The 13,216-nt window shown below is 36.7% G+C and overlaps 1 protein-coding gene across 1 annotated transcript in view; it reads right to left on the bottom strand.

Moving 5' to 3' along the window:
* The window catches only part of plxdc2b (plexin domain containing 2b), a 215,615-nt gene extending 204,418 nt beyond the window's left edge, over positions 1 to 11,197 (bottom strand). The window contains exon 1 of the mRNA XM_015354546.2: positions 10,241 to 11,197. Within this exon, the coding sequence (XP_015210032.1) occupies positions 10,241 to 10,346 (106 nt within the window). The 5' untranslated portion in view covers positions 10,347 to 11,197. The remainder of the gene's footprint in view (positions 1 to 10,240) is intronic.
* Positions 11,198 to 13,216: the final 2,019 nt, after the last annotated feature.

Genomic DNA, 13,216 nt, shown 5'->3' with positions numbered 1-13,216 from the left:
CCCTTGCTTTGCAATACGCATAAAAACAAAACATAAAAAGCCCCAGCAGCCATTTTAGCCACTCCTTTCACTGCACACCTTCCAATAGTTCAGCAGGTTTCTCATATACATTTTACATTCCTTTACAGGTCATTTTTTATTTTTATTTTAGTACAGCTCTGTAGAAAGTACGATTTTGGAACAATGCCAGTATTATAACCTGAACTATTAAGTTGTGCGGTCTGTTTTAAATACAAATCAAACTGAACATCTTCTAAAACAGTGCAATGGTATGTACGTCTTAAACAACCAGTTTATGGCATTAACTTCTTTTGCTTTGCTTCGGAGTTTCTTCTCTTTTCAAATCTTATGGTCACTGCACCCAATGACCTCCTTTTTAATGGTTTACCGTTCCCCAACTCTGGCTTCAGGAATTCCCCTCTCCCTGCTGGAGCCACACCATGACTAATGCCTGTTCCTTGTGTCCCTGTGTGGCCATGGGGCTGGGGGGTGGTGGCTCATTCCAAGGGCCAATGGCTTCCTTTGCACTGGTGCTTCACAGAACGCTCCAAGACAACACTCACTCACAATTTTGAATTCACTGGAGCCTCTTTTGGTCGCTGTGCTTTATTCTTCGGAAGAACAAAAAAACCTCATTGTCTGTTGTAATAAAGCAGTAGAAGTGCTGTGTCATGAGTAGCTCCGAAACAAGTTACTTAATGTATCTGCAGGAACCATTATCCTGCTCTACAGATAATGCACATGACATTTTGAGGTATGAAAAAACACTAGAAGTGAAAGTTCCTGCTTGTTAACAGTGTAATGAGGTTTTGAAGTACAATTAAAAATGCAATATACTTTACCCTGCTGTAATTGAAATACAGTAGATGCTTTCGATTATAATTCTGAAGTATACCTCATATAATGATTTCACATACTGTACTGTAACTTAACATAACCTCAAGCATAGAAGCCCTTGTGTTTTCAATTTTCAGCTTCAAGTATTTGAGAGAACTTGGCTTTGTCTAGTTAATGTTTATCATTTGGAAGACTTGAACAATATATTCAGGCCAAAATAAAATGTCATTACTTCTGTGTTTAGGGGAGAACATAAACTGCAATTACAGAAGAAGGCTCCATAGTAAAGTAAAAACTTTCTTCTCAGGATTCAGTCTTGTTTAAACACATTTCAAGGCCTAATGGCTAGGATATGAAAAACTGAAAAAAGAACTGCAGTGGAGCCATTTTGATCGATGAGATGGTAACAACAGCCCAGTCTGTGAATCAGGCTCATCCACATGTAAGAAGTCTGGGAGATCACTTCTTCAAAGTGGATATGATACAAAATAGCTGTTACACATCTGCACAGTGGGGGAGCCACCATATATCTGAACATAAAATAGTATTTATGTACAGAAATTACATAGCTTTGAATTTTCAATGTATAACTAAACTCATTAATTAAACCACACTTTAGGAAAACAACACTTTTTTGGTAAATTAAAATGGAAAGAATAAGTCTATGTTTACTTGCCAGAGTCCCGTCGGGTTCCATGGTTGCAGAGAAACCAAAACTCTCCCAATTGAAAGGGCGTGATAGAACAGACATCATTCTCTTTAGAAAGACATATTTCAAACAAATGTATATACTAATAACATATTACACACACAAATACTACAGAGAGTGTGCAAATTATTTATTATTTTTCTATCTTTTATCTGAAGTCATATTGATGGTGTGCTTCTTGCAAGGGACCAATGACCTCTGATCAATGCTTCTGAAGTCCAGACATCTGAAAAGTACAAGTATTCACATGGGCTTAAATGTGAGCTTAACCATGATCACTGAAGAAAGACACTACTCTGTCTTCCAGGACAGTGGGGATTAGTGATAAGCCAACATATTCACTTCACAAGATGTAATACGAGACTCCTTTTGTTGTTACTTCGTCTTTTCATTAAATAAATTAAGGCTTTTAAGCCCCAACAGTGAGCAGACATTGGATTGCAGAACTTCCATGTGATTTAGGTCCAGAACTTAGAACACCATCAGTATTTCAGAGTTAATAACACCATCCAAGATCCCAGTACTACAGTTTGAACAGAAATTGTGACATGAATTAACCAGCTCTAAGACAGAAACACACAGTGCAGGAACTGTCAATTGGGTTTCTGAATAATGGTGATGATTAATACTGCTGTTAAATATACATTCCAAGTCATTGGTAGCCTAAAGTGTTATTCAGTTGCAAATACCAAAACATATTTATAACCACTGACATAAGTATTTATATATACTATATATTTGAATCCCAGATCCACCCTATTACGTAAATAAGGACAAAGAAATGTTGTACCAGTTATATTGTACTGTACATACCCCATATGAGAGGAAAGTGACAGGAAAGACCTATACTAGCAATTGCTGCATTACCCTATGGGTTAAAACAGTCAAGCTGGAGAAGCTGTGTGCAACAGAATAGCACATATTCTAAAAATAACTTTAAATGTGGGGCAGAAGTAAGACTATTCCAGTTACACCATAAGGACACATTCAAGCCTCAACAACTCAGGGAAAAGCTTCCTCACCTTTTTCTGTTATTCATTAAGACATAAAATAGGTATGCCAGATTATTTATATTTTATTTGTCAGAAATATAAGATTTTTCAAGGAACTATTGTGAGGGTTTTTATTTATAAATGAGTATATTTACAGTAAATAAAATCAAGAATATCTCTGGTAAACAGGGTCACTTTCATATATGAATGCACTTTATCCTAAAGTCATTCCTTTGGGATTTGAAAATCCCATCTCAATTATAAAGGCATGTACAAACAATTAACTCAATTAGAAATACAGAATGTTATCTTTAGTTAGTGTGAGTGAGAAAAATGTTATAAATTAGTTTCAACCAGATGTACAGACTGCTGTTTGGTAATTTAGGTTCTGACACTAACATAAATACAGTACCTTGATTGTAGCAGTGAAAAACTAAACTAAATATGTCAAATAACTATTCCATCAGTATCTTGACTGAGACAGAACTGAGGAGACCGAGACAGTGGTTCCTATTATCGGTGACAGTGGGACCAACCGACAGTGGTTTTACAGAGGCTTCTCTCACAGTGAACCATCTGCATTCACAACTACAGGATGTATCTTCCATAATAACATAATTCCAGCTGTGATGCAGAACTGTTGACCACCCTACGACTGTACACAGTGCAAGGGTGATACTAAAGAAAACACAGGCACACAGTACTAGAATTTTTTTTAAAGTTCCAACCAAAGCCAACTTCATTTTCATTTCATTTGATCCATTCCATGTCTCTAAATAAAAGAAATCCAGGAAGCCAAGAAAGGAATTGCTTCTAAAAGCATTAATATTCATAAAAGGTTTTGAGGATCAGTTAATTTCACACACAGCTTCCTTTTAAAACCTTCAGGTTTAACCTAAAGGCTTTATATCACTTTGATGGAAATTTGGATTCCTCTGCGTTGCTCCAAGTCCTTACAAAATGCTGGCCTAGGTGTCATAGAAGCCAATAATAGAACTCCACTGCTATACCTAGAAAGTAGGTTTCTTTCAGCAGCACCTGCAATAACATCTGAGAAGCCCTTTTCCACTTGGAATTGATTAGAAGTGTATCTGGAAAAACAGCATGATATTCCACAGCTAAATATTAGGCATGGTCCAGTCTTAAAGAATCAATTCTGACAAATTAAGAAAAGGAAGGAAGTAGCTCGTAGCTCACATGGATCAAACTCATGAGGACTCAGTTGCTCTTTAAAGTAGGAGTTTGCGAGATCTGTTGCATAAACAAAACAGCCTGCATGCAAACAAGAGTTTAGAATTATTTAACGATTCCAAAATACATGTATTTGAGAACTGTATTATCATTACATAAATTTTTTAATCTGTACTTCAACAGCTTCCTTGTAACTATACGGTACTGTGAATGACAAAATACAGTACTTACTTCATAGTATGATGTATTAACAGAACATATACTGTACATGTACTTTTGCATTAAAACAGTGATTTCAAATACAGACAACCATGTCACTGACACAAAAAAAACAAATGAGAAAAAGGTATAATTACTTTTAACTGTAAAATCTGTCAAATATTAAACATAACATACAGCATGTACAAATATGACAAAATGTAGTTTAAACAATGTGTATCTTTTAACAATATATACTGTATACTCAATAAGATCATGTTTAAATCCATTTAATGGGTAGAAACTTAAAAACAGACCAGGAAAATTAAAAACAAATGCCCTTTATTTCGGTATGTATTAACCACTACAAATGCACAGTTAAGAAACCAGAGCATGGTGAATAGCTTAGATGTACAATAAATGAAGATAAAAGAACATTATAAAAAAATTAAATGCAATGTAGAGAAAATGGGATAGAAGCAAAGCACAGCAGCATGATTTTCTGTCATAGTATAATAAGGCAGAACAGAGAACAGTAGGTCTGCATGGAGAATTTTGAAAGTGTTCCCTCACTTCTACAGAATATTTCTTTAAGTGGTTTAATGAAGAAAGAGCTTTATCAAGACTGTTGCTAAATACTCTCATTATCTTCAAATTCACAAAGTGTCTAAGAAGCTTGTTCCTTACAACCACAACCCTTTGTGTAAACAGACAGCTCCTGTTCTCATAATTTGAATATACTTACTCCAATATTAGTACTGTCTAATTCTGGTGAAGGACATATTCAAAACAGTTTTTGTTTATGGTTAAGATCAAATACTTCAAACAGGTCTGTATTAGTACTTTAACTAATGCCACATTTTGTGCACTTAATGTCTATCAATACAGTACAGTGCAGTATATGTCCAATATTTCTTGGTTGTGTTACTGTTAGCACAAATAACTAGTTCTTTTCCATAAACATGCTTACAAATTTTTATTGTTCCAACTGTGTTCCACTTATTTTATTACACTCACCTATTTTAATGCATTACATTTGTACGTACTTTACATTTGCCATACTTGTAAACACTGATGGATTATTAAATGTGTTATGTCAGAATCCAGGTGCCATGGTGATGTGGCAGTTCACTGAGCTGATTCACAGCTGCATCTAATTCCAGTCTGGGAAGTCTTCTGTGTGGAGTTTGCATGTTTTCTCAGTTTCAATTTGTATTTGGTATTTTTAATACTGAGGAAAACCTGTAGTTTGGATTGAAATTGATTTACCAAGCAGTTTACCCGAGCATAAACCAATCAAGCAGTCTGGGTTCACCCTGAGAGCACTTGTGTACATCACAGCACTGTTTAGACTTGAAAACAGACCATAGATTTCAGAGCAGAATCAAGATCTTGGGAAAGACTATTATCAACCCTATTAACCATTTAAGATTGATCTGCTTTTCACTGATTCCAGAAACAAAGCATATTTATGGATTTACCTAATAATATCATATTAATAATGCAAACTACTGTAAAGCTCATAAAATCTGCATATAGGAATACATGAATTTGCTGGCAGTATTGTAACAGAATCTTATACTGTATTTTATGTATGTGCATTCTTGATATACAAGTTGGCTGTAATCTATTTTATTTAATTCTGCCTAATAGACATATGTCAGCAACTGATGCACAACATTTTATTTCATTTCCCAAACAGCAATAATACACTAAAGAAAATCATACCAAAAAAGTAAAATCAACAAGATGATAAATTCTGTTGTTTGGTCACCATTGGTGAAGACAATAAAGGCAACTGAGAATAAAAATTCAAACATGGTTTTATCAATCATTTGACCTTCATGTCTACAAAATGCTGTTTAGATGTGAACACAAATTTCACTTAAATCACTATATACAGTACCACCTCAAAATAAACAAGCGATATAGCCACTTGCATTAAACAAACATTTTAAGAATTTTAAGCATCTAAGCATTTTTAGAAATTAAGATGCATGCATATGTACTGTACTTTAACTTAACTAAAGTTTGCAGCCAATATTCAACAGCAGTACATTGAAAGCATTCGCGAGCATGTTGTCTCTGTTGTATTCTCTATTCCATTGTAATTGTTGTAATTTGTTCCATTACTTTTAGAGCATTTTTAATGCTAATATGCTAAAATACTAATTTAGTCACATTTATAATTTTTATAGTAATTTAGTCTGTTCCAAGTAATTATTACACCTGCAACACACTAAATTGAAGGACTGGTACCTCTTTCCTGTAGTGAGCAATTTTGGTCTTAGATTCAGAGAGAAAAAAGGAATCTCCAGCACAGAATCAGACAAACTGCCAGAAAAGCCCGATAACAACAAAGCCAAGATGGAACTAGTTTCCTCTCTTATCCATCTGTTTTTTCAGTGATCTTAACTGTTTTGGTGCATCTTAAAATGCCCTTTCACAAAAATATCACGCTATCACAGTACAGTAAGTAGAATTTACCATACAACATTTATAATCCATTCATTTTCTAAACACTTCATCCAATGCAGGGTCACAGGGGACAGGCTGGAACTCTGGACAGGATGCCAGTCCATCACAGGACATACACAGACAAGGACACAGCACACACTCACAGAAAGGCAGGAAGCCAATTAACCTACCAGTATTTGCCATGCACAGGTTAGAATTATTTTTAAAACAGAATGTATAATTTATAGAAAAGGGATTTCTATTTAGATTTGGTTTAGACTGCAGTAAACAGATACATTTCCAGGTTTAATGTATTGGTATAAGCCAACGTCTGAAAAGCAGTGAATACTTTTAGTCTTCAACAGAGAAGACTACACAGGGACTTGATTCAAGTATTCAAAAAAATAAAAATTCATTAACAGAGTGAACCCCATCAACTTCTTACAAATCGACAATGAAACATGAACCTGTGGCTCTCTTTAATGCCCTAGCCTATCAAACCATATAGTATCCTTGACAAAACCTGAGATGCACACTCAGGAAAACATCAGGGAAGTGATAGGAAATTCCTAGTCCAAAACAAAACTGGAATAATTGGAGGTGCAATAACTTTTTTTTTTTATTTCAAGCACTTTTAAAGCTACTTTTTGTAAATGTCTGTCATATTTTTAATAGCCTACATAGCAGCTTCCAAATCAACAGTTGTGACATCTAGGCATATACTGTAGCTGAATCCTATACCATGCTGAGAGATATTGTACAGATGGGCAGGCATACTTTTCTGATCGGCTCACCTATTAACTTATTCATCTTAGTACTCTTCGCGAGTTTCATAATGTCTCACAGAAAAGGTGGCACTTGCAGGTGCCCGGAAAGCCACAAGAGCCGCTGTTTCCTGGAAAGCTGAGAGAGGCTTGGCTGACCCAACATAGAGCTGTGGTCAGTGGTGCTCTGCCAATTGAACAGTCCCATGTGGAGAATTCCAGCTACAGTCATCTACAGTGACACGACACAGTTTCAACTGTGAAATCTGGATCAGAGTCAAATCTGGGGAGTGACAAGGTGGGGAATGATAACACATAAAAAAAAAATCTCACATTTCCAAAAACATAAGGAACATAAGCAAATTATATCAGAAAAATTTCTTATTATGGCTGCATCAGCCTTCTCTTCACTACAATTTCTAGGTTGTCCCATCTAAATGCTGCCACGTGCAGAAGCTGAAAACTGTGGGAACTGAACTCCACAATCCATACACACTGTGTGGACAGCACAGATACTGTGCCATGGTCTAGAGTTTTTCAACATTTGCACCCCCAGTCCGTTCTACCCTATCACTTGGAGTCCTGATATAATTTCTCATAGAATGCTTGTGTATAAGTGTATCATTCATTCCTCAATGACGCATTTGCAAAGTGGAATATAATATGGGCGATTTCTTAGCCTATGTGTGAAGTATCATATATTTTACTGTGTGATGGAATAAATAAAGGTTTATTCCATGCTGAAAAGAGAAGAAAAGAAACGCAACATTTCGGCTGTGGAGCCGTCTTCAGGTGTCACTTTGGCTGTCACACCCAAAGAAGCCACCACAGCCGAAATGTTGTGTTTCTTTTCTTCTCTTGCTTCTCCAGCACGGAATAAACATTTACAGTACTTGTATCTTTGCAGCCTACACATACTGACGAAGCTACCTTCTTGAATTACTTCCCTGTGTGATGACATCTTAGTAGGATCTGAGACTCTTGGAGGGACCTGCTCGTGCATGCCAATGGTCATCTTTTAAAAAACAGCAGTATTATTGTGCTAGATCCCATGGCCTATGCACTGGCTAAGCAGCATACATGAATCTCACTGAGCACATGAAGGATATCCTCACTCAATTCATATACAAAGAAATCCTTTTGCAAGGTCTACTTCATACAGGACCTTTGCCATTATGGATTACAATCTCACAAATCAAGACTACTAAACCAAAGAACTCAAAATGCCTTCACTATAACCATTAAGAAAAAGATATCTGAAAATATATGAGATAGACTTATATTTTACTAACATTATATACTGTAGGTTTCTGAAATAAATGGGTTATCTTTTAAACTAAGGTCTATTTATTGAAGCATAAATCACTTTGCAATTATGATGGAACTTTGAACGATAAGGTACATAAGGCTTAGTATTTAAAGGCACATTTTTATTTTCACGATTTTCAAATAACTAAACAGTAATCTGTGTTTAAGAAATGAATAGTTTGGAATTCAGTGTAAAATAACAGGACTACTGAAGATCGTCCCAGTAAAAACGCCTTGTTTCATCTGTAAATATGCTTCGTCAACCCCTGAAATTAACAGATGTACAGTAGCAGCGAATCATGAGTCCCGAATCTTTTATACTGTAGTTGCAGCTATTTAGGTTATGCTTAAAAACTTGAACACACGTAAGCAACACGACTGGTAACAAAAAACAGGACCTGAATAAATTCCAGAAATAGACTAAGAAAACCGTACAATAATTGTAAAGCCATGTCATCATGATCTTCAGAAGCTTTACCTCCTGATTTTTCATGGTCAATAAACACTTTGTGTAAATATGTATTTTCAATAAAATTTCTACTTTTATTTTTTCAACCCATTTAAGACTCTCCGAGTCTAGACTTTTTACCTATAGTCATGTAATGTACTACTGCACTGATATAATAAGACATCGGAGAAAAATATTTTAGGTGGAACACCTAAAGCCTGCAATACTTATAAATGCTATCGTTACACTAATATTATTACGACATCGATAGTTTTAGTGCGTTTTGGTGCCTCGGTTACAACCTTTTAATAGATGTGCAATCACATTTTAAATACAGACGGTAGTATCATGGCTTAATTTTAGTTTCATAGTGCGGTGTCCTATTTTGACCCAGTAAGCAAAACCGAAGTTACCGCCTATTACTTCATGCAGCCGCATATCAAATGTGATAATTTTAAGGCATTATTGTTTTAAGATTATCATTTAAAATCTTATTAGCATATGCATGGACGTTTAAAATTCTTGAGCTCATATTTCTGTAAAGCTGTCTGGATTACTCAGACCGCTAATGTCAGAGCCAAGTCAAAAACACCAAAGGTGTTCATCTCAATAAGTGGGCAATTTATCTGCACAAGATAATTGAAGAAAGTCTTTAGAGAATAATCAGTCATGTCCCTGACTATTAATCACTCATTTTGAAGGGGACGCAATGGATTATTTCTTTGTATTATAATCAGCTAAAGACGTTACACGAATTCGAATTTCGCAAGGCACTGTAAAACGTACATCTTGCAAAAGTATATTGCCCCGTGACTGGTGACAAAGCCGGAGAATAAGCCTATGACTATCAAAACATCAACAAGCAGCTATACATTTTAATGTCGTTTACTTACGTTTTTCATGCTCATAGTTAGCCTGAATGCAAGCTGTATAAAATATGTTACCTTACAAAAATATAAGACAGCATAAGTTAACATTGCGTGGAATGCACGTAAAGTAAAATATCAACAATAAAAACTTTGTCATAAATTCTGAAATTGTCAAACGACTTAATAGTTTTGCAGTACCCTGCGTATTAGCTGGTCAAAATAATCACACTTGATAAACTGATGCTTTTTTTTTAAAGGGAACAATGTATCGACACCTCCAAGTTATCATATCAGTGTTCATATAAACAGTGCGAAAACATTTAGACTCAACTGTTTAGACTAGTTCTCAATAATAAAATGTGTTCTTCGAGGTTTCGCACACGCATGAGATGAACAGAGGTGTCTGTAAGTTTGTGAAAGCAGCGAAAGGAGATTTAAGAATTTGTGTGAAGATGAAGGTTCCTTACCATTTGCTGGTGTGCTTTCTCCCCGAGTTAGCCGAAAAACATTTCCAAAAGACTGTAAAACTAAAGCAACTCCGACAATAAGGTCCATTTTCTTTATCAACGCCATAATGGACCTTCACGGAGGACAACCTTGGCGTTCTGAGATATATATTCACTATATAAAACAAAAAAGGCTTTTAAACAGTCTCCACGCTTCACAGTTCTGATCTCACTTAGTCAAGATTGTCCCGCTAATCCCCTTGCTTGTTCTTCACAGTACAGATGGCGAAAGTGAAATGTGTGCGCGTCCTGCAGCCACACGAATCCTATAAAAGAGTGCAGTAAATAATAGGGTCAGTCCGGGACCATACAGGTCTAAATCTGTTTTTAATCTAAGAATAGGTGACCCATGTGTTATCAGAACATGGAAAGAAATCGCCTTCTTCTTTCCCGACTGTTGCTTCTGACTTGCAGACAGCCAGTTCTAGATTCTTTCATTCACAACCCTTCCAGGAAAAAAATAAAAGAATGTGCTCTCAACTTTTTGAAACTTGTCCAGATTTTTCTTTGAACGGTTATAATGCACAGAAGACGCAGACTGAATCATTTCCCAATGTTCTGCTTTTCGTTAAAACTGTTTTTACGTTCAGGCTTTATAAATCACAGACAGCATCTTCAGTAATGACATCCACCTCGAATTTCCTAAACCTTTCAAACAGAGCTTGCTGCACAGCACTCGTGCGCCGCTTGCTTCTAGCCTTCACTTTGGCTTGTTAAGACCCAACAACAGTTTTCCAGATTTTTTTCGTAATGATTTGGTTATCCGCTCCCGCCGCCCTGGGTTACTTCAGGAGAGCAGCTCCCAGTTTCTAAAGATACAATCTGCCGGTAACCGGAAGTATTCTAATTGCTGGGACTTCAGAAGGGTAAAACGGGTGGTATCTGTGAACTACAGCTTCACAGTCACGACTGGGCTAACACAACGCTGTCAGGTAACCTACTGTACAATATGATAACTAGGCTGGCGCGTTACGCACGGGTATTGTGAAAAACTCTGGTGCACCAGCTCCAAATCGGTGTTCTATCTCCTGTAGTGTTAGCGATTTATTGTGTTCGCTTTATTATGTGCAGTTAACAGTTGCAAAAATACGTGTTTATCCACGTATGTTTGCAACTGTAAATTGCCCTAGTTAAGGGCACTGCTAAGCTAATAAATACACACATAAATAATACGTATTATTTCATAATATAAACACTTGAAAATAAAAGCAAAGTAAATCTATATATACAGTATATACTTAACAGATTTACCTAAAAGTGTAATCTAAAATTAGGGATAAATATTTTGCATTTAATTATCAAATATATATATATCCCAGTCAATTTCTAATGGAGTTATGAATAAATGCCGCTGTGTTTCTGTACAGTACAGTATGTCCGAAGACATCCGGCGGCAGGACAATGTACAGTACAGTACAGTACTACTGGGAGTGCCCAGGTAACGAGTGTAAACCTGCGCAGGAGCATTGTGCTCCTACATTCTGCTCAATAAAGCCGTGAACTGTGCCCTGTTTTAGACAAAGGCATTAGATTGCAACAATGTATTACATTTCGCAGCTAACATTTAAATTTCCTCCGAGGGATGAAGTTCAGAACACCCTCTAAACGTTGTGTTTCCTTACGATTGAATAGGTGCCATGCCTAACTTTACACTGTCCCTTAACCCTTACAGCACTTGTAATTAAGAGTAAACAGCAGACTTTGTTTTTACTTTTCTTTTCAGATTTTGAGAGAGGAGGCTCCAGTATTGACCCAAAACTATTTGCAGGTTTTTAAAACTATTTTGTTTTTTTTTTAAGAAAAAGGGATAAGTTACTGAAATATATTGCATGCAGGTAAAGCCTAAAGTACATACAGTAACTACTACCAGTAATCCTCTACCAGCCCAGCTTGAAAACAGAAATTCATGCCCTGAATTGTACTGTATATTGTCAAACCATCTGCTTTTAACTCTGGAAAGCCATGACTGCAGAGCAGTTGCAACACAGTTTTCACTTACAACACCACAGTCTCATTGGCACCCAGTAAGGTGTGTGGTAGGCTGAAGTTATCCTTGGCAATTTCATAGTACCAAAACTAAGTGTTGTGAGACCGTTTGTTTTGGGATCCCAAGGCTAAACTACCAAGTCATTTTGTACTAGTCAGTTCCTGGTGATCATTCATGAAATGGATGGATGAGATCCTTGCATCATCAGTCTTACAATGCTTTTTAGCCTTTGTTATCATTGTGATCTTTCTTATATCCTCTCATCAAAAAAGGCAATATGAACCTCTGCACTTGAGCTCCATATATACTGTATATCGGGCAGCATCCATAACACCCTGAAACTCGCAACTGGCAACCCAGAGAAGCTAAACAGGTGCGAGCCTGGATAGTACCTCAATGGGAGACCTTCTGGGAAAAACTAAGGTTGCTGCTGGAAGATGTGTTAGTGGGGCCAACAGAGGGCGCTTACCCTGCAGTCTGTGTGGACACTATACTGTAAAAAGGCCTCATCCTTCGGATGAGATGTAATGTAAGGTCCTGACTCTCTGTGATCATTAAAAATCCCAAAAAGAGTAGGGATGTTAACTCGGCATCCTGGCCAACTTTTCCATTGACCTTTGCCAATCATGGCCTCCTAATAATTCCCCTCTATGATTTGACTTCATCACTTTGTTCTCCTCCCCACTGATAGCGGATGTGTGGTGAGTGTTCTGGACACTATGGTTGCTGTTGCATCATCCAGGTGGGGTTGCACATTGGTGGAGGTGGAGAGGAGTCCCCATTACCTGTAAAACACTTTGAGTGGAGTGTCCAGAAAAGTACTATATACGTATCAGGAATTATATGCAGTATAGTAATAGATAATTCTTGCACACATGTGTTTGTAAGTTCCATTATCATAAGCAAGTGCAGTGAGTGCAACAGAGACCTGTGCCCATACTGCCTTTGAA

The sequence above is a fragment of the Lepisosteus oculatus genome, chromosome 6 (genome assembly GCF_040954835.1).
Source record: "Lepisosteus oculatus isolate fLepOcu1 chromosome 6, fLepOcu1.hap2, whole genome shotgun sequence".
Lineage (NCBI taxonomy): Eukaryota > Metazoa > Chordata > Actinopteri > Semionotiformes > Lepisosteidae > Lepisosteus > Lepisosteus oculatus.
This window is presented reverse-complemented; position numbering and strand designations above follow the sequence as displayed.